The sequence below is a fragment of the Notechis scutatus genome, chromosome 11 (genome assembly GCF_049901735.1).
Source record: "Notechis scutatus isolate UNSWTSFEM ecotype Mainland chromosome 11, rNotScu1.2, whole genome shotgun sequence".
Lineage (NCBI taxonomy): Eukaryota > Metazoa > Chordata > Lepidosauria > Squamata > Elapidae > Notechis > Notechis scutatus.
Window position 1 is genome coordinate 5,628,263 of NC_142019.1, and position 22,702 is coordinate 5,650,964.

General features: G+C 39.0%; 1 protein-coding gene and 1 long non-coding RNA gene across 2 annotated transcripts in view; one reads left to right on the forward strand and one right to left on the reverse strand.

The window, feature by feature from the left end:
• Positions 1-14,156, reverse strand: part of TRPM7 (transient receptor potential cation channel subfamily M member 7) — a 60,590-nt gene extending 46,434 nt beyond the window's left edge. Inside the window, exon 1 of the mRNA XM_087972659.1 lies at positions 13,732-14,156. Within this exon, the coding sequence (XP_087828785.1) occupies positions 13,732-13,734 (3 nt within the window). The 5' untranslated portion in view covers positions 13,735-14,156. The remainder of the gene's footprint in view (positions 1-13,731) is intronic.
• On the forward strand, positions 14,132-21,872 carry LOC148129689 (uncharacterized). The gene is made up of 2 exons (XR_015750786.1): positions 14,132-14,204; positions 19,804-21,872. It is a non-coding gene; the product is annotated as an uncharacterized LOC148129689 (long non-coding RNA).
• The last annotated feature ends 830 nt before the right edge of the window (positions 21,873-22,702 follow it).

The window sequence follows — 22,702 nt, forward strand, 5'->3', positions numbered from 1 at the left end:
CCCACCTGCCTGGGCTCTTACCTGTCCTTTATTTCCTGCTTTTTCAACCTCAGCTGCTTTGCACAGCATAGCTGAGGTTGAAAAAGCAGGAAAAAAGAGGCTTTTCAAATGTAGCGCTTGTCAGCTGTCCAGGTGGCACATCTTAAGGTTTTTTACACGCGTGCGCAGTGCACATCACGTGCATGTGTGCACAAAGTTTGCATGCACATGCAAAACATAGTCACTGAACCAGTAGTAACACCGGTTGAACCCCACCCCTGAATGGACTCCTATTTATGATGGTTGCAGTGTCCCAGGGGTCACGTGGTTGCCTTTTGTGACTCACTGAACCACTGTGTTATTATCCTAACAACTGCGGTGATTCACTTGACCACGTTGGCAAGAAAGGTTGTAAAATGGAGCAAAACTCACTTAGTAACTGTCTCTGTCAACTCATAAAACATTCCTATGCCTGTTTTCGAATTGCCATAAACAAGGGGGGGGGATCTGAAGGAGCAGTACGGCAGTTTAAAACCAGTAGTACATTCCATGCTTATCTTACAAAGATTGTAGCTAGGCTACCGGATCTTCTGCCCCCGAAAATCCTTCATTGGAGAATGTGATTGATGACACCCAGCCTGTGAACGCTCTTCACTGGAGAATCTGATTTATGAAACACCCAGGGGGGAGGGGGGAAACAGGGTCAGGTGACTTTAAATTACATATGTCAGAGTTGGCGTCATTTATGCTAATAGCAATAGCACTTAGACTTATATATTGCTTTGCTGGCTGAGGGATTCTGGAAGTTGAAGTCCACAAGTCTTAAAGTTGCCAAGGTTGGAGACCCCTGCTTTATAGCCCTCTCTAAGCGGTTTACAGAGTCAGCCTCTTGCCCCCAACAATTTGGGTCCTCATTTTACCCACCTTGGAAGGCTGAGTCAACCTTGAGCCTGGTGGGATTTGAACTGTCAAATTGTAGGCAGCTGGCTGCAGAAGCAGCTTGCAGTACTGCACTCTAACCACTGTGCCACAGAGGCTCCTACTGCCGACATGTTGCTCCTAATAAATCTTTTGGATTCTTTTGAAGCTTGGCTAGAAGCTCATGATTTAATTAGGGCAATTGCTGGAACCCTAACAGTCTTGCTTAGTTAGCAACAGAAATTTTGGGCTCCATTGTGGTCGTAAGTCGAGAACTACCTCCAGTTAAGCAAGGCCAGATTGCTTCCAGTCCAGAACACACATTTCTCCATGCTTTCATTGGCTACAGGCCTTTAAGATGTGCAAACAACCAAAATACCCATGTTTTCAAAACACAGAAAATGAAAAGGCTTACATCTGAGGAACCAAAGGTGTCCCTGCATGCAAATCTCTATAATTCAAAACCTAAATAAGGAAGTGTTTAAAACCAGCCGCTCGTTAACATGCTTACCATTTAGACAGAGAGCTATGTTATTATTGCTCAGAAGCCCTTATCTTTTATTATGATGATGCATTAAAAAGCACATGCATCAACACTGAAACACACTTTTTTTTTTAGAATTCAATCTTGATTGCAACTATGGAAGAGGAAGTTTTTGCATTCTACCATAAATCTCTACAAAGAGAGAGGAATACATGATCAGTTTTCTTCACTTTTCTGGCACCAGAACAAGAATCCTGGCATAGTTAAGTGGTATGCCCAAAAAAGTACATGAACTTAAATATAGAGGCTGATTTGATAGTGTTATGACAATTGATCTCCTCCAACATCATTGATCTAAAATGTTAGTATGTCTTATTTGCACAAGCTGGTGGAATTGCATGAATCAGCACTGCACTAGCTAAACAGCCAAAGATGCACATTATGGGAGGAGTAAAAATGCTCTCTTCTACAACTTTGGAAGGCAACATTTGCAGACGAAAAAAATAAATAAATACAGAGGTCTCTCTATATTGTATCCATTGTTCAAAACAGATAATATAAAAACATTGCGAGTTACCAAAAATATCCATTGCCTAACAAATATTTTGGTTTGTAAAAGAACAGTACTCATCATTCAGGATATACCATATATGTAAGCACAATTAAAAGAAAAGAATTAGTTTTAATCTTTTAACTCTAGACTTTACCCACTATAATTTCTTTTCAAGCAGAATAATCCTCACTGGGACCACTTTTAAGCATGGTTTTAGTTTCCTGCAACTACTATGAGAATGTAACAATCTTCGTAAGATGCTTTATGTTCTCCAATAATATAAATTGTGTTCCCAAGCCAGAAGCAATATTTAGAAATAGCCTGACTTATAAACTCAATAGGTTTAAAAGTTGCGTCATTCTTTGCTTTGGTCCTTTCAATCATTTTTCTCTAGTAGCGTTACACCGAATCAAATATAGGTAGTCCCCGATTTACTGACTGTTCGAAGTTACAACAGCACTGAAAAAAGTGACTCATGACCATTTTTCACACTTAGGACCGCTGCGGCATCCCCCTGGTCAGGTGATTTACATTCAGATACTTGACAACTGACTCACGTTTATGACGGTTGCAGTGTCCAGGGATCGTGGGATCCCCTTTTGTGACCTTCTGACAAGCAAAGCAACTGCAGTAAATCACTTAACAAAATGTGACAGGAAAAGTCGTAAAATGGAGCAAAACTCACTTAACAAATTCCTCACTTGGCAACACAAATTTTAGGCTCAATTCTGGTCATACGTTGAGGACTACTACATGTAAATTCCTCTGAATATTGGTTGTAATCAAAACTGTAAAAAACATCTGCTATCTGTGCTAAAATACTGCAAAACGAACAGCAATGGAATCTTTCAATAGTTCCACCTATTTCTAAATCATCACAGACATTACACCTAATCTCGGCTTGGAAGAAACAACAATACCAGAGATAAAATATATTTCTTTTCCATCTCCCTGAGTAGTTAAAACTATAGCATGTTAAACTCTCACCTACAAAAACAAATTAGACAACATTACTAACTGAATGGAAGCATTACATTTTATTACCCAAACATTTTAATATGCAATCAAACTAAGTTCAGTGAGTTCAAATTCTGATCTCTTAGATGACATTTATCTCTTAACCTTTTATAAGATTTTTATCAGGATTAAATAAATACTAGAATTAATTAGTGCCCTGAAATAAGCATTTTAATTAATTACATGAGCTTAATTTTAATTAAGCACAAAAAATGAAATATAAGGAACTAAAAGTGTATGTTGCTACAATAAAAGCTGCACAATTGTTAACTTTAACTTTAACTGTATTATTGGAAGTAAATGCAAGTAAATGAGTATATATTGAAAAAGTACTAATTGTTTAACTCAATTTTAATTGCCACAACTCACCAAGTACAAGCAAAATGATCAGTTATCAACTTAATTAGGATTGATCCTTTTCATTTTTAAAAATGCTTCCTTATTTACCAATCTCCATAAAGATCATAAAAAGGGCCATTTCACATTTCAGTCTTTGACAGATATTAGAAAAAAATGCTAGATTGTTAACACAGCACAAGTGGTATTGTTTTTATGATTAAATAATAAAAAGGTATGACAATACCAAGCACAGTAGCTTCTGAATTTTTAAATAAATAAAAAGATGGGAATTGATGCAAATGAAATATGAAACTCTCCTTTAACTACAATGAATGTGTGTAAAAAAAGCAGCCAACTACATCTAATTTTATTGTCTCCTATAATTCACCAGAGAAACAAGAATAACTACTAGTTGATTTAACAGCCCCTATACAGTAGTTATAATTCTTATGGTATCATCCCTTGCTCATACCTAGTATCCGGATTTCTATTTGAAGGAACTGCTTTTAATTTAACTTTATTTATGGTTAGAAATTGGAATATACAATCCATGGAATGAAGAGTAAATATATTAATAAGTGTTAAAGGCTTTTTCAAAAAATAAAAAAAATGCAAGAATCTAAGAAAAAAATTTCATCAGGGAACTTCTTATATAATCTCTGACCTCTAATTTGAATTCAACAGCATTTACTTCCAGAAAGGGGCACCTTGGAACACATGCCAAACCTAACCATTCATTCAAAATATATTTACCCATACAGAATTCAGCAGACTTTAATACTGACCAGGATTGCGATACAAGACTGTTTCAGCAGAAGAGAAAGTTGAATTTCTTCAAAATAAATATGTTGGATACAGTGGTGGGATTCAACTGGTGTAACAATCGTTTTGGTGAGTGCGGTGTAACTACTGGTTCGCCCCAACTGGTCCATACCGGCTGAATACCACCCCGGGTTGGATCATTTGATTTGAAAGCCACTGAACAAAAGTGGGCTCCCTTTCTGACTTGGGGTTCAGAGACATGGGCACCGCTATTGGTTCTTCATTCTCCAGGTAATATGAAGCTAAGTCACTGTAAGAGAAGGAGATAATTCTATGGGAAGCCTGATATTGACCACTAAATATCAGTCATTTTAAGGGAAGGTAAGAAGAATATGGCTTCCCTCCTTTGTATCAGATTTCCCAATGCAAGAAACCACCAATTTCGAACCAAAGAGTCACTGATGAAAGCAAAAAACCTTTGTAGTAATAAAAAAATGTTAGAAAAGATGTTATGTTTGGCTATTACAGACTCACATGGCTCTCCCCTTACAGTCCAATATATATATATTTGTTTTCTTAAGTTTTCACGGGTATTTATATGTATGGTATTCAGCTTTGTTCAGGTATTTTCCCACGTCATTATAGTTGTGCTTTTAAAGTTGTAGCGATGTTTCGGCAGAATCTCATCCGCCATCATCAGGCTTGTGTATTGTGTTCATCTGTGTGTCAGGCTTTGCAGCCATTTCTGTTTTAAATTTGGTGCTAGCCTACTGCTGTGCCAGAATTGTTTTTTTCTTCATCCTGATTGGTTGGGAGTCTTGGTCTGTGTTTATTGGTCTTGGAGTTTGCTGTGTTCTGCTTGATTGGTGTTTCTAATATCTTCTGTCTGTTTTTTTTGTCTTGATTGGCTGGCAACATTGTGTTTCCTGTATTGGAGGCTTTTAGTGCGGCTTGGCTTCGGGTAAACGGACGGCTATCATTTATTAGGAAGCTAGGTTTCATCTGGGTGCCTGGTTGGGGTGTGTTTGAGCTGGAGGCCAACTATTTACAAAGTACCTTACGATTCTTGACTCTTGATGAACATATCTTTTCTTTTATGTACACTGAGAGCATTTGCACCAAGACAAATTCCTTCTATGTCCAATCACACTTGGCCAATAAGAAATTCTATGTTATCAGGCCAGCAGTTTGGGGAGTGGCGTCAAGCTGGCCATGCCCACCCAGTTGGCCACACCCACCCACTCAGCCACGCACGCCCGGCCCCCTGAGGTCAACCACAGCCCTGACTGAAATTGAGTTTGACACCCCTGGGCTACGTGGTAGAGGCAGAGGAGGAAGAAGAATTTGCCCTCTCTTCTTAGGTTTAATGTCCCTGAGAAGCCAGCTGGCCTGTATATTGGTTTGCCATGGGCCAGTAGCAGCCAGATTGGCTGACGTCTTTGTCTTCCAACCACTCCTCCCACCTTTTTTTTAACCGATACAGGTGGTGATCTATCTTGGTATGACTAACCGAATACTGTACAGCAGGGGTGTCCAACCTTGACAACTTTAAGACTTGTGGACTTCAACTCCCAGAATTCCTCAGCGTCCACAAGTCTTAAAGTTGCCAAGGTTGGACACCCCTGCTGTACAGATTTCCAAAATGTTCCTGTTTCTTATTTGGAGGAAGGGCATATAATTGAATCATAGTCAAAAGCTAAGCAAGTCTCAAGATGCACTTCCTTTAAGGAAATGCTCAACGGCAAAAAAACAGAATGTCCAAATTTACGATCAAGGTAATTTGGCTGGGGGAGGTTTGAATTCCCAAGCTTTTAAGAAGGAGACGTTACGGGTTGGATACCAAATTTACACTTCTGACTGCCAAGTTTCCCCTCTCCATTTTTATTACCTCAAGCTGAACTATCAGCTCAGAGCACCACAAGGGAGCATATTCTGAGCATGCCTCTTGGATTACTTCATACGTATCCGTTCATTTGCCTCTCAGCATGCACGCCTAGAAACTGCTCTTTAGCTGCCCAGTGAGAAAGACTTTTAATGACTCAAGGCACCGGAAAGCTAGAGTGTGGAACTGCACTGCTAAAGTTGAATTTTGGATTGCAGGTAGTCTTCTACTTACAAGTTTGTTTAGTGGCCGTTCAAAGTTACAACAAATACTAGATAGATAGACAGACAGACAGACAGACATAGATAGACAGATGATAGATATAGACAGACAGACAGACAGACAGAGATAGATAGATAGATAGATAGATAGATAGATAGATAGATAGATAGATGAGAGAAAGAGAGAGAGAGACTCTGCTAAATTCTTAAACAGTCTCCAAGTGGCAATTGGTTGCTTTTTTGCAAATGAAGTTCCTGTTTTAAACATGAGAGCGAAGCCATCATCCCTCAAATACAGATTCTGCTATTTGTCTCTTGTATTTCATGCAATAGGTCTACTCGTCAATTTGAGGAGACCACAAGCAAATGGTTTCCAATTGTGAGTTTAGATGACAATGGCAAATAAACTTCAGAGATTCAAGTCTACCTCGGTTCAGAAGAATCCCAACTAAAATACAGGATAATCCTCAACTTGCAATCATTCACTTAGTGACTGTTTCATTTTACAATGGCACAGAGGAAAGTGACTTCTTAAGATCATTTTTCACACTTACCATTGTTGCAGCACCCCCATGCTCACGTGATCAAAATTCAGATGCTTGGCAAGTGGCTCACATGTATGACAGTTGCGGTGATCCTGGGGTCATGTGATCCCCTTTGGCAACCTTCAGGCCAGCAAAGTCAATGGGGAAAACCAGATTCACTTAGCAACCAGGTTACTGGCTTAACACACTGCAGCGATTCACTTAACAACGGTGGGACGAAAGGACGTAAAGTGGGGCCAAACTCACTTCACAAATGTCTCGCTCAGCAACAGAAATTTGGGGGTCATAAGTCGAGGACTATCTGTACTGTGGTTAAAGTTAAGCAACAAAAGGAAGGAGTGGAAATCTTTAACTATAGCAGAGGTCTCCAAACTTGGCAACTTTAAGATTTGTAGACTTCAACTGCCAGAATTCTCCAGTCAGCATTGAAGTCCACAAGTCTTAAAGTTGCCAAGTTTGGGGACCCCTGAACTACAGGAAGGTGGGTCATAGGGGACCACATTATGCCTAGAAAAGATTTAGTCTTACAATGGCATAAAAAAGCAAAGTTGAACTCAGAAAACTTACATTTTGGATTTGCCCTCTAAACAGTTCTAAAGCCAGAAGTATTTAAATACAGCAGGAGGCACTGTGTATTACCCAAAAAAATATCCACACATAAAAAGAAAAAAAAAATCTTTACACACTCCAGTTGGAATAACTACACTTTGTTCTTAATTCTAATCTCCAGGGTTATTCCAAAAGAGGTGTGATTCATCATATAGAAAGGACAGAACGAAGATTCACTGAAACTTGATATATATCCAGAATGATTCCTCTTAACTGGTTTGCCCCATAAATGCTTCCAGAATTTGCATCTATCTTAACAAAATGTATTGTGCCTTAAAGAGATCAACAAATCTAATCCAACAAAAATGAAAAGAGACACAACGCATATCCTTTAGTCAAAAATAAGGGGGAAATATAGTACAGAGGCGCTCAGAATGGACAAATTAAACTTACAGGAAATATAATCAAACAATAAGAAAGACAAAGTGCTTAAAACCAACAGAATTTTCACAAGGCAAAGATGCAAGGTAAATATATTTATAACTATCACACAAAAGCCTTGACAGGGGATTGGGAAAAAAATAACATGGACTACAGTATTTCTGTTTAGATGTGAAAATATCGCAGGAAGAATCTAAGGGAGGTCTCTGGGGTGTAACTTTACCTGCAAGGGGTGTGGTGCTGATCGGATTACTAAAAACCTCTGACTATGATTGTAGTAACATCAGAGTAAACTTGGTAACCTTTCTTGGAAGAAAAGATCAATGGAACATTTAGTTCTGAGGGCTAATTTAAGAAGCATTAGCAACCCTTGGGATCAAAGCAAATAAGCAAAATAACTCTCCTTCTTGCCTCCACAGGTGCATTTTATTCAAGATCTTCTGGAGTAAAAAATTGGGAAGAGAAAATACAGGTAGTTCTCGACTTACAGCAGTTCATTTAGTGAGTGCTCCAAGTTATGATGGCACTGAAAAAAGTGACTTATGACCCCTTTTCACACTTACCATTTCCGCATCCCCATGGTCACTGATCAAAATTCAGATACTTGGCAACTGACCCATATTTATGACAGTCACGTAACTCCCTTGGGTGACCTTCCAACAAGCAAAGTCAATGGGGAAGCCAGATTGTCTTAACAACCGTATTACTAACTTAACAACTGCAGTGATTCACTTAACAACAGTGGCAGGAAAGGTCGTAAAATGGGGCGAAACTCACTTAACAATTGTTTCACTTAGCAACAGAAATGCTGGGCTCAATTCTGGTCATAAGTCAAGGACTGCCTGTAAAGGAAATCAGAAATTGAAAGAGGATGGTTTCATGACGAAAACTGTGCCAGGGCAAACTTTTTCTCTTGTAGTATAGATATGCAACACACAAAGAGCTTCTTTTCTGAATACTGCACACTAGAGACTGCTAGCTAGTCTGAACATTCCTAAAACTGTACTGCTTGGAGTGCGTTTTCTACACTTTTAAACAAATGTTCCTCTTTGCTCAACTCTCTTGCAAAAGGAGTTGCTCAACAAGGATATTTGATCTGAAAGACAATAGCTGATTCTGGGAAATATGCAAAACCCAATTTCACTGCCAGCTTTCATTATTAAATCTTTATGTCTGACTAATAGATTAAAAAGATTATTATGAAAATATTCTTACTTAACAGCCAAAGGAATTACAAAATTACAACATATTCAGATTTGTTTGGTTTTGGAACATAGATAAACAGCAAACAAAACAGACAGAAATAGGTTCAAAGGACTGCATGTAAAATTCTCTTCTGCAAAAAATTCTTATTCTGCTTGGATCTATTTGATTAGGTCACACAGACCTACAGAAACCCACTTTTTACTTTGTGTCATATAACTATATTAGGTCTGCTCTGAATATGTGTACTGCTGAATCCAAATACTCATGTCAGCTGACAGAATAACATTAAGGGTATAGTGAATCAAGTACTTTCTGTTTGGTTTGTCAAAAATAACAATTTGTAAATTAACTGCAAACTGTGACTTCGATTCCCACTTTAAATCCAATTAAATACTCATAACCACTCAAAGGAAGGCACACTTTATATTGTTTGGAAATGTTAAATACAGATCCTGTGACTCCTACTCTGAGACCTATAGAAAATAATAATGCTGTATATTCCCAAAGGAGTGGGGAAGCAATTTTGAGTCCTATTGCAGTTGGCAAATCTATGGACATATTTTAGTAGAAACATTTAGAAACTATTAACAATCATTGAAAGTGTAAGAATGTTACACTTCAGAATGTATCTAGTTAACTCCTTGTTTGGATGGTTGTTTTAAAAATCTACACACCTTGTAATTACTTTTTTCTACACATAAACAAGTGGTGACTCGTTTGCCAAACAAAAGAGAAAATTTAATGAACTACCCCAGTGTAAACTGTTCAGTACTGAAGCTAAAGCAATTGGCTATTTGAAGCCCAACAGCAACTATTCTACACAAAAGGGTACTTATAGAAACAATGAAAAAAGATCCTGCTGCTTGATATTTATAACGCAACTTTGATGTTGCTCTGATCATTTATGTAACTGAATGCATTAGTCATAGTTCTACAGATGCAGCTTCATTTATCGAATAGCTGCAGTGATGTAATAAGATAATGGTTCTTGGGATGGAACTTACTAATATATGTAATCGTACTTGATTGGCAATCTCTAATTTTTCTCTACTAAGATTTAAGGATATATTCAAGAAACCAAATTCCTATACTTCTCTTTTTAAATCTTTCATTATTCAAGATAAAAATGGTAGCGTTCAGCTTAACACAACTCTATTATCTGAATCTTTCTGACTCCCCAGATGTTAGTTCTAAGCCTATTTTTTTCAATTTACCATACTTCTTATTGATGAAGTACCAATTAAAAATGACTAGACAAAAATAGCATGCTGTATATTGCTAATGTCTTAAACTGCAACATAAAGATACTGAACATTTATATAGCTCGAAGGTAGATTTTATAACAGAATTGTGTCGAACATATTCATAAACTTATCTTAACATCAAGGAAACAAACGGGCTTCAGGAGCAATTTGAATTAAGAAGGGTAATAGCTGGAGGATTTGTTCAAGTATCTCACGAAGTGCTTCAACTCAAAAGCTAATTTTGGTTAACCCTTGCAGGGGAAATCTCGAGGGAATATCAGAATGTAGGATAAAAGGGAAAGTAGAAAGAAACTGAAGAAAGAGAATGGCAAATCAGTTGGCTTTTGGTCAAGAGAATACAACGACCTCTTTCTAACTGTGGAAAATAAGGCACTGACAGATATAATTAGCCAAAAGTGATTATTTCCAAAATTATCTTTAAGCTCAGCTTAAGCACTTTTGTTTTCCCTTGGAATATAAAGTCTCATATATGCAATCAACAGTGTCTGTTATTAAGCATGTTTATTTTAAACACCTCCAGGGAAAAAGAATAATGGTGTGCCAGTAAAAAATGGTTCACATCACATTAGACAGTAAACTACCTTGGCCCTGTTTATATTTCCACTTGCCTATTTTTCCCCATTTTGCAAACCAAGAGTTGCTTAACAAGGATTTACTGAACAAACCACTACTGGTTGGTTTTGTACCATCAACCTTAAACTACAGTTTACCAATTGCAACAATTAACCTCGCAAAAAAAATTAAGGTAAACAAAATTAAACCTTATTATGACTTAGCATGGCATGGAAATCTAAATGACATGTGGAATTTTCACATATTTTAAGAATATAATTCCTTAAGAGCCTTCAAAATTAAATGCTGTATACCTTTTTTAAAAAAGATTAAAGGGCTACCTAGAACTGAAATAAATGTATCTCCACTATTGTGCTGCATGTCTTAAACTGTGTGAAGAAGGGATGCAGTAATGAAATAGATGTATTTCTTTCTCTACAGCATCTCTTTTGTGCAGATAATTTGAGAGAGAATTTGAAGGCTTATTGGGATGCTAAAAGCTCTCGAAGTTTTACAACTGTCCTTTTCTATAGGATCCTAAAATGGTAATTGGAATGCACAATTTTGCGATGCTACAGATCTGCCAGAGATCTCTTTTTGAGGTGAATTCTAGAATTGTGTATTTGCTGTTAGAACTGAGAGGCTCTAATGATTCCTATAATCTGTACTAGTTAGTTATTTTGGAACAGATATAGGCATATATTAATTAAATCTCATTGTCTTTCAATTCTTCCAAACAAAACATTCAAGGTATTCTGTAGGGATAAGAAATACTGCCAGAGATGCATACAGTTGTTATCTTTTTTTTATGAATCTCTCCACTATAAAGTCAATACAGAGGCAAGGTTAATCGTTACTTCAAACAAACTTTCCTAATCCTTATGATAAATTATTTACTTAATGTGGGAAAGTTTGCTTACGAGAACTTGGAGCTATCCAAATGGGTAAGATGCGAGTGTTGGCAGCTATAACAATAGTTGGAAAATACATACAGCAAACAAATTCAACCAATCACATCCCACTAACAGCCAGACTAGAACATGCCTTTGAAGCTCCCTTAAGCAGGAAGCTGAAAACGAGACAATTTTGAAAGCAGTGTCAGCTAGAAAAATGACCTTAGCTTGAATAGATTTGAAAGGGCAGGTCAGCTAACTCAGCCTACAGTCAACCAGCCTTGTCTGCCTCTTCAAAGTTCATGTCGGATGAGAACATGGAGCAGGTCACCTGTCACTTGATGAAACTCATTCTTTCAAATATGCCACTCCAAAGCTTACTCAAACACTTGGTAGGAGAAAACCTGTTTATTATCTTTTCTGGGATGTAGCCTGTGATTCTTTACTGTCCTCCCATGGGGAGGGGGAACAGTCCTGACGAAAAAGTACGATTAAACTTTTATTTATGGGGAATTCAAGGATAACTACCTGCATTCCTTTTTCTAACTTCCTAGGCACCTTAAATTATTACTTATATGCAAAGAACTAAGTGAGAGAATTCTACCTCACTGGTCCAAAGTGAGAAGACTTCAAGGCATCCCGTAATTTCTTTAAACAGACTCCCCCCCCCCCCACATAGTCAGATGGAGAGAAAAAATTAAATCTAGAAGGCGGATAAACGTTTCACCTCAAACAGTAATACAAATTGTTCTGTTTGAACTTTAAGAGAGTGTGAACTCAGCCCACTGTAAGTTATTCCACAAATGACAGCATAAGCAAAGTTTCGGTGATCATAATATGTGATCCCATTCAATGCTCTGGACGCATGCTGAAACTCAGCTCTCTCAGCCTTGCCATGTAAAAAGGTTTCTGCTAGACATCCAAAGCTTTCTGTGTTTCTCCAGTACTCCTATCTCAATAAGGTCAAACTTCTGCAAACCTGCCTTACAGAAAGAGACTTCCAGGTTTATCTTAAGAGGCATTCCTTGAAGTCCTTATCGTAAAATAAAACGTAGTGTAGCCCAGGGCTCAGATGACACAAGGGGCAGGAGAGAGAGTTGTGTTCTGCATTGAGAATGTTCTATTTAAAAATAATAATAAGGGGTTTCTGAATTGTCAATGTCAAAAAACCTGGATACATTAGACCATTATACGTAGGTCTTCTACTTCGATTAGGTCTACCTAATTTAACATGATAGGCACCCACAAGCTCCCCATCAGTTCCTCTGCCCATTTGTGCTATATATTACAAATTAAGTATGATTTCTAATGCATTTTAATTTGCAAATACCTACCCCAAACATAAGATTAGTAATAGAGAAGGTAGGTTCGGAAAATGGAAGGAGTCCCCAAAATGTCTTTGTTTATTGCCTTTAGTAATCTTGTTTCTTTCCAGATCACCTATTCCATGGAGCAGGGGTCTCCAACCGTGGCAACTTTACAACCTGTGGACTTCAACTCCCAGAATTCCTCAGCCAGCTCTGCTGGCTGAGGAATTCTGGGAGTTGAAGTCCACAAATCTTAAAGTTGCTAAGGTTGGAGACCCCTGCCATGGAGGCACCGGCACACATCAAATTAAACTCTATTTTATGCTGGTAACCCCATTTTCAAGGCTGGCACAGCCTGCCAAGCCCAATTCAAGCACGTGCTCAGTTAAAAAAGGGGGGGGGAGATTTTATGCCTTGGGAAAAGAGGGGCTGCTGACCTGCTTTCCCTTGCTCTTCCATAGCTACATTTCCAAGGGGGAGCTTCAATATTGTTATTTATTCGTGCATTATATAGGAAGAGATTCTTCGTCTCCTTTTTTTTCTAATTAGGGGCGCGCTAACAGATTCCAATGCATCCTATTCCCCCAGCGATTCCAACCTCTCCCTTCCTGGAGGAGTTGGACTACAGTTCCCATGTGGCGCCCAATCCACGGGACAGGCAGTCCAAGGCAAACTCGCGAGTCGCCCTTCCCACGTTCCTCCCCTCACAACACGAGTCGTCTCAATTTCACCCCACACCAACCCCCCCGCCGCCCGATTGCTGCTGCTGCTGCTGCTGCGGATCGAGGCCGGGCTGGAGGCCTCAGGCCAGGCCTCACCATCCTCCTCAGGGGCGGCGGGCGGCGGCTGAGCTGTCTGGTGGCCGGCGGCTCTGGCTCTGCTCACGCCGGGCGGCTCCGGCTCGGGGTTCGGCTCCGGGGCCTGTCTCCATCTATGGGCGCCGAGCCCGGCAGCGGCGCGAGGCCGAAGCGGCCGGGCGAGTCGGCGGCGGCGGCCGGGGACGGCGGCGTCTCCCTGCCAGAAGGCCGCCGCCGTGGCGGGAGGCTGTGGAGGGGGTGGCCGCCGAGGCAGCGGGCACGGCTCGCGGCAGGCTCCGGCTGGGGCTCCAGAGCGGCGGCGGCGGCGGCAGCAGCGGCGAGGGCAGGAGCGGCCTGGTGGCTCCTTCTCATAATTGTGCGACTGGGCCGGCAGCGGCGGCGGCAGCAGCAACGCCGCGGCCTCGCGCGTCAGCTCGCGCCGCCCTCCGCCCGCCCTCCCGCCGCCGCCGCCGCTGAGGGGAGCCCCGGCTGAGGTGTGTTTGTGAGGCTGTTGTGTAGCAGCGGTGATGATGGTAGTGGTGTGTTTGTGTGTGTGTGGGGGGGTTGCGTTGCTTTATACACGCGGAGGGCCGAGCCAGGTGTTTCAGGCACACGCATCTGTGTGTTCCCCACACGTGCAAGGAGAGCACCTGCCACGCACACGTGCCCAGGCACAAGCACACTCGCGTCCGTGGGGCTGCCCCGTGTCTCACGCGCCCGTTTTTCTCTCTCTCTCTCTCTCTCACACACACACACCTCCTGCACCCATAGTGTGCCTGTGTCAGACACTGGTTGACATCCTCGGCCGAATGTCACACGTGCCTAGTCATGCACGGCCACGCAAGGCAAGCCCATAGAGACAGGTTTGTCTCACAGTGTATTTGTTCACGCAGCCCCCCTTGCTCCTGTTCAGACACACGTGTGTACAATGAAAATACACACACATACGTGTATGCATGTCTGTCCATCTACACACACATACACGCGTGTCTAGAATGTATGCATGTCCATCCATCCATCTACACACACACACATACACACACACATTATTGATCCATGCTCCTATATCTCACATGCATATGCACCTCCCCTTATAACTCACCTAATACAGATGTATTTCATATATGGAGTATATATACACACATCACAACCATCCATACACAAACGGAGGGGAAGAATTATATTTTATTTATTTATTTATTTATTTATTTGATTTGCCAATTGTTTACAAGATAATAAGTATAAGTGTATACATAGTTGTGAATACATGAAATGGGTACATATAAGAAAAATAAAAGAATAAGAGAAACAATAGGACAGGGACGGTAGGCACGTTGGTGCGCTTATGCACGCCCCCTACAGACCTCTTAGGAAAGGGGTGAGGTCAATAGTAGACAGTCTAAGGTTAAAGTTTTTGGGGTTTGGGGAAGAAACTACAGAGTCGGGTAGAGTATTCCAGACATTGACCACTCTATTGCTGAAGTCGTATTTCCTGCAATCAAGTTTGGTGCGGTTTACTTTGAGTTTGTATCTATTGTGTGCTCTTGTGTTGTTATGGTTGAAGCTGAAGTATTCACTGACAGGTAGGACATTGCAATGTATGATTTTATATACCATGCTTAAGTCAGACCGAAGGCGGCGTAATTCAAGGTTTTCTAGTTCTAGAATTTCAAGTCTGGTGGCATAAGGTATTCTACAACGAGTAGAGGAGTGGAGAACTCTTCTTGTGAAATATTTCTGGACTTTCTCAATTGTGCTAATATCAGATACGTAATGTGGGTTCCAGACTGATGAACTGTATTCGAGTATTGGTCTAGCAAATGTTTTGTATGCTCTGGTTAGTAGTGTGATATTACCAGAGAAAAAGCTACGTAGGATTAGGTTAACAACTCTTAATGCCTTTTTGGCTATGTAGTTGCAGTGGGCTCTAGCACTTAGATCATTAGAGGTGAGTATTCCAAGGTCCTTTACAGAGCTTGGGTCATCAACAAGTTCATGACTATTCAGCTTGTATTTTATTTTCTGATTTTTTTTGCCAATATGTAAGACAGAGCATTTATTTGTTGAGATTTGAAGTTGCCATTTGTTTGACCATTCTGATACATAGTCAAGATCTTTTTGTAGGGTAGCAGTATTGTCTGGTATTGAACAGCTTTACATCATCAGCGAAGAGAACGCAATTGCTCTTGATATGATCACAGAGGTCGTTTATGTAGAGTATGAAGAGAGTTGGTCCTAGAACACTGCCTTGGGGGACACCACTATTGACAGGTACTGGATTTGATAGGACGCTCCCGATTTTGACCATTTGTTGTCTGTTTGACAGGAATGCTTCTATCCAGTTATTCAGTTGTCCAGAGATACCATAGGATTTTATTTTTAGGAGTAGTTTGTCGTGTACCACTGAATCAAAGGCTTTACAGAAGTCTATGTAGATTGCGTCTATTGCTTTGCCCTGGTCGAGTTGTGTCGTCCATATGTTTTTGCAGTGTAAGAGTTGCAGATTACAGGATAGTTTTTTTCTGAAACCAAATTGTTTATTGGAGAGTAGGTTGTTTGTCTCTAAGTGGAGGATGATGGATTGGTTAATAATAGATTCCATGACTTTACAGGTGACGCAGCATAAGGAGATTGGCCTGTAATTTTCAACTAGGCTTGGGTCTCCCTTTTTGAAGATGGGGATGACTGTGGCTTGTGACCATAGGTTAGGCAAGGAGCTGGTCCTGAAAGATTTTTCAAAGATTATGCTTAGAGGTTTGGCTATGGCAGTGGATAGCTTTCTTAAGAAGTAGGCACATATTCCATCCGGTCCAATAGATAGAGATGGTTTTAGATTGCGTAGTGATTTTTCAACATTGTCTTCTGTGAAATCGATATGTATTAGATCATTATTGTTATCTGTGGTACGGCTAGGAAATACTGGGCATGATCCATTGCTGTTTACAAATACTGAGCCGAAGAATGTGTTAAAGATGTTGGCTTTAATGGTGTCGTCGTTGCAGTCTTTACCATCAGGTCCTATCAAGGGAGGGATGGACCTTGAGTCTTTTAGTTTGTTGTTTACAAAATTGTAAAAAGCACGGGTGGAATTGGTGCTTAGAAGGTTTTCCTCTTGTTTAATGTGATAATTGGTGCATTCGGTCTTTATCTGGTGGCATAAATTTTTGTATCGGTTTTTGAAATTGGTAACGTGACCAGATTTGTTTTTCCTCCAGAGTGATCTCTTTTTGGATTGAAGTTTCCTTATTGATATGGGTAATCTGCTTTTTGTTTTGTTTTGGGAGTTGTTGTTGGTACATATAGTTTGATGACTCTTTTGACTTCAAGTAAAAATATGTTGTAATGGTCTTCAACAGTATTGCATCCAGTGAATAGAGATTGCCAATCCAGGGATGAGAGATCGTTGTCTATAAAATCATAGTTGCCTTTTTTGAAGTTACAATTGGGGATTACATCATTGTGGTGATTTTTGTGTGGGCGTATGTTGAGACAAAAGTCAATCATATTGTGGTCACTGCTGGAAAAGGGTTCTTTAGTTTGTATTCCGTAAATTAAATTCAAACTATTGCAGAAGATGAGATCGAGGCAGTTGTTTAGTCTAGTGTTGTTGGTTACTAGTTGTTCCAGTCCCAGATTTGTAATAGCGTTGTAGAAGGTTGTGTGTATGATTTCAGTTGTACAATCATTTAGGGTCCAGTCAATATGAGGTAGATTGAAATCACCAAGAAAGATAAAAGGGTATGGGCAGGATGCAGCCCATGTTAGTAATGTATTTAGCTTGTTTACATGTTCGATGTCATAATCAGGTGCTCTGTAACCTAGTAAGAATCGAATTGTGATATTTAAGGATAGTTCACAGATGATGGTCTCAGGAAGAGCAAGCTCCTGGGTAACTTGGATATTTTTTAGATGTAAGGATTTTTTATAGAATATAGCAACACCACCTCCTCGACGATTTTCACGATCTGATCGGTAAACATGATAGTCTCTTACTGTGGTAATGGAGTCGGGGAGAGATGCATTGAGCCATGTTTCACAGACAAATATAATGTCGAAGTTAGCCATATTTAGGAGGATGAGAAATTCAGGTATTTTATTCACGAGGCTTCTTGCATTGAGTAGTTTGCATTTAAGGCTGGCAGTAGTTGGAGTTGAGGTAGTTGGGGGCGTGCGTGCCTAGTCTTGGGTGATGGTGAATCGGTTGAGGTAGTGTTGTGGTTGAGGGTAGAAGCTGAGTATTGGGTTGCGTGGCTTACTTTTGATACAGTCAGCATGGTAGTCAATGTACAGGTCCTTCTCTCCATTGTCTAGACGGTTTTTGAGTTCAATGCGGAGTGCACGGGAGCGGGCACGTTGCTGTATGGTTAGGTCAGGGCGGCAATGGAGGTTCTTATGGTTGGTGTTGGTTTTGGCGAGTGAGTTTATAGTATAAATGAATTTACGTTTGCTTGATTCATTTTTGCAAATGACCCTGCACAAGCGTGGGGCCACAGAGCCGTCTCTATTTTTGAGCTCTCAGTCGATGCGGGAAATGTCAAGTATTTCATCAGCGGAGATGGTTGATGCTTGATAATCTCTGATGATGTTTCGGACAGTTGTGATGTCATATATATATATATATATGGGATTGGAGCAACTTATCAATACTTTCAAGTTAAATATATAGTTGTTTTTGTTATGTATATAGTTTTCCATACATTTGTCACCCCCATTTAGGGAGATGCCTATAGTGTAGGCATAATAGATATGTATAAGATTTATATGCATCTTGTATACGCCTGTGCATCTCTCTGATCCTTATGAATAGACTCATATTTGCCGTCTTGAGTGGATTTTGATTTTTTTGAAATTTTAAAATGCTTTATATTTGTTCCTTTCAATTTTCACATTTTGGAATTATTTTGTTTTGCCTTGTGTTTGTTTTTTGTTTGGGTCTTTTTCTGTTTTGTATCTTTTGTAAAAGTGCATTTTCAAAACATGGAAGCCAGACATAAACAAGGATGAGATACAAATTATCAAACCTTTCTCCCAACCCCAATAACAGTGATGTGGTTAAAAAAAGATTTTTAGTGGAAAAGCAAGTTATATATATGTTCAGATAAAAACAAATAATTATGTAGTAGTAGCTTTGTAACTTCTCTGTTCTATGGATCCCACCCAATCGTTTCAAATGTTCAGCTGTCATTCAGTTGCCCAATTCACTTTCAATCCTCATCCGTACATGTTCTTATACTAAACATATTACCATTTATTCAAACTAAAGTTTCTGGAGGGAATAAGATGCTATCACTTCATCAGCTCTCATTGATGAACTCTTATTTGGCATTACTTAACACTTACCTTATAATCCAAATAATGAAGACAATATACCTTTGGGCATTATTGGAACAGAGCTGTGTTTTCAATGCTTGAAGCCTGTCTCTAGGATCTGTACTCGGCTTCTATAATAATATGTATTTATTGTGTTGTTATATTCTGGAGTAGATATCTGTGAATATTGAAGTGAGACAGGTAAAACTGATGACAAGTGTTGCCTAAAGACAGAACGAAACCATCTTAAAAAGACAGTTCTTTTGTAATCTTTCTTCCTTTGCTCTTAATATAATTAGCTAGAAATGTCAGTATGACCTCCTTAAGATATAAGGCTAAGTCGAACATTTTACTTGTACTCTCAACTGTTATAATGACTATCAACTTAGCATATCACCTTTGTAAATACAATAGTCATAAAATGCCACTGTCTTAACGTCACCTTCGTCTGTACTCCAGGTTAACAGTTGTAATACTAAACTATATCCTCCATATTATAACCAATATGAACAAGGGCAAACTGTCTTTAGCATACTGTCATCTGCATATCATTTTGTTTGCTTTTCAGTTTCATTGTTGATTTCTGTGCAGATTGAGCCTTAAGCTTGTAAACTAGCAATCCTATAAATGTGGAAATTGAGAGGATTTTGTGGTGTTGATTTCTGTGCAAAACACATTGGATTTGGCTGCTATTTTAACAATAATACACAAACAAAGGTTAGGCATCTGCGAAAAAAATCATGTCAATGTTTAAATACAATATTCATATATTCTTGGTTTCAGAGTTGTTGCACAGCTTGGGATGGCCAACATTCCAGTAAATAATGCCACCCCATATGGTTGAAGGCATAAATATCCCAATAAATGAGAACATCAGAATTTTCAACATCAATAAAACAGATGCGATAGATGTTGACAAGTGGAAGTGTTTTTGAACATCAGCATTCCTCTTCCAAAGTTTCAATTCGCCCACCCACTTTGGACTAGGAAAACCAATCTATCACCCAGAATTGTAGAACAAGCACTTTTATTTATATTTTTAAAAAACATAAATTGCAAAGGAATCTAAGGACGAAGATGTCTGTGGGAAGAGCACGGAAGTCTCTCATAAGGAGAAGTTAATAGAAAAAGGATCTCTTGAAGCAGACGATTTGAAAACAACGTACTTGATTTAGGAGCACAATTGAGCCAAAATTCCTGTTGCTAAACATGACAGTTGTTAAGTGAGCTTTGCTCCATTTTATGACCTTGCCACAGTTGTTTGGTGGATCATTGCAGTTGTTGAGTTGTTAATATGGTTGTTCAGTGAATCTGGCTTGCCCATCATCCTTGCTTGTCAGAAGGTTGCAAAAGGAGATTACATGACCCTAGGGCACTGCGACCGTCATAAATGTGAACCAGTTGCCAAGCGGCTGAATTTTGACCACAGGGATGCTGCAAAGGTCATAAGTGTGGAAAAATGACCCTAAGTCACTTTTTTTCAGTGCCACTGTAACTTTGAACGGTCACTAAACGGATGGTTATAAGTCAAGGACTACCTGGTCGTTGGAGCACAAAAGCTCTGGAATCGCATATATTACTATTCCTGCAAAAAAAAATACTGTATATAAAGGATCATTTGGGTCTCAGCCAAGGTGCCCTAAGGCTGACTACCTCTTATCTTGTGGCTCAATAGCTCACCAAACCAGCCTGAACTTGTTCTTGTAGCAATAAAATTACCAGGAACAGCAAAAGGGCTTTCAAAGAAATGTAAATATGCTACAGGTACAAGGGATAGTTTGGCCAGAAACAGAAGGGATGTTTCATATGGAACAACGAACACTGAAAATTCAAGGCAGCTTCCAATATAGATGATAAAAAGGTACAATGGACTGAAATTATTAATTACAAACCAAACCTTAAAAGGCAAATGCAAACAGACAAAAAAAAATAAGTAAAGCATCTTCAAACATACATCTTTAAAATCTAAGAAGGCATAAACTTTTTGTTTGTTTGTTTGTTTTCTTCCCTGGGAAGCAAATGAAGATGATAATGGCCATATTTATGCCAAATAAGGCTATATGTGTAAACCAGACAGGAAATAAAACAATACTTAAATTATTGCTGAAAGTTTATTTAATACAAAATGTTTTTCCAAATTATAATAATCTTAGAAAATAAAAATATACAATGTTTCAGAAATAAAGCAGCGAAGGTGATTATCAAACTGGGTTATTGCTCTAGCAGTACTATGATTAATATTATTCTTGTTACTAAGGCTGTTAAAATGAAAATGGACAACTGAATTTTTAAGCACTTTTTAGTAAATGTCCAATGTGGCTCCCAGCATGCTATTCAGTAGCCAATAGTTAAAAGCACCCAATTTTAAAGAATATTGTTAAATAGTCCATACAGACACTGTTAATTTGACATTTCAAAATGAGAAGCTTGGAACATTTCTTATAATTTGAATCATGCTTATTCTACTCTCTCAAAAAAGCAAAGGCATGTTCAGTGGACAATTTTATATAATTTGTCAACTCTATCCCTTACAAATGTAATTCAATGAATGTAGATATTAAACAGAATTAAATTTGACATTATGACTTAAATTTGTTGAACTTTTTAAAATTTCCAAAGTAGCAAACAATATAATGTAAAAAAATAGACAAAATCAATTCAAAAAGTCTATTCATTTCCAACCATCTTTTACTCTCCCAACCCAGCAAAATTAAAACTAAAACTAACCTTTTATCTACAATTTAACTTGCCTCTCATCAAAAAACATTTTAAGAGAAAAAGATCTCTCTTCTGTCCCTCATGCAAATGTAAGTTTTGGGTTCCCTTGATTTATTACAACTAGTGTTAAAATGAGAAGTCTGTTTGAATTCACGTTGACTAAAGAATAATTAAAAAGAATAAAAGAAAAAAGAAAGGTGGATCATGTTGGGGACAGGATAAGAAACCTTGGTATTTATTGTTTCAAGCTTCTTAGGTCTGTAAACCTGATGGTCAGTTGCCAATTGGATCCCTGCTCTGCAGCCTTGATTGTGTTAAATGTGTCCCATATGATCAGTAAGCCTTTTGACAGAAAAGACTCAGGTAATAATTAAATAAAGGTTCATCAATTATGACTGAAAACAGGAAATATCCCAGCCATATGCCTCCTGTCCCTTACAAGAAAACATATACAGAAGACCCCAGTGGTACATCAAGAAAACGTAGGCTGTTTTCCATTTCTGTATTCTGCTCAACAGTGGATGGAAACTCTTCCCTGGTCCAGGGAAGTCCCTGAATCTATTGGGATCTGATACATGGATTAAGGAATTGTAGCTATGGTACAATCTATTCTACTTTTCATTGCCTATACCTGGGGGCGTGGGAGGGAAGTTCTCGTGAAGACAACCTTTTTCATGGGTGTGTCACACCTCAAATAAAAAACCCACACAAAATCAATATTTTAAATTGCTATAAGATAATGCATACATTTAGAGGAAATTCTTGCTTTAGGAATCTGCCTTGTCTTGTGGACATGACTTTACAAATAAAGTCAATAAAGTCACTAGTAAAAAGAATAGCAAGTGCTTTTAAATGGCTGTTTAGACTTGTTCTCATTAGCTTAAATGAAGTTCCATTTAAATTAAGTTTATTTCTCCTGAGTGAAAACCTCGTAAACGAACAGTTATTTCAAAAGCTTCCGGTC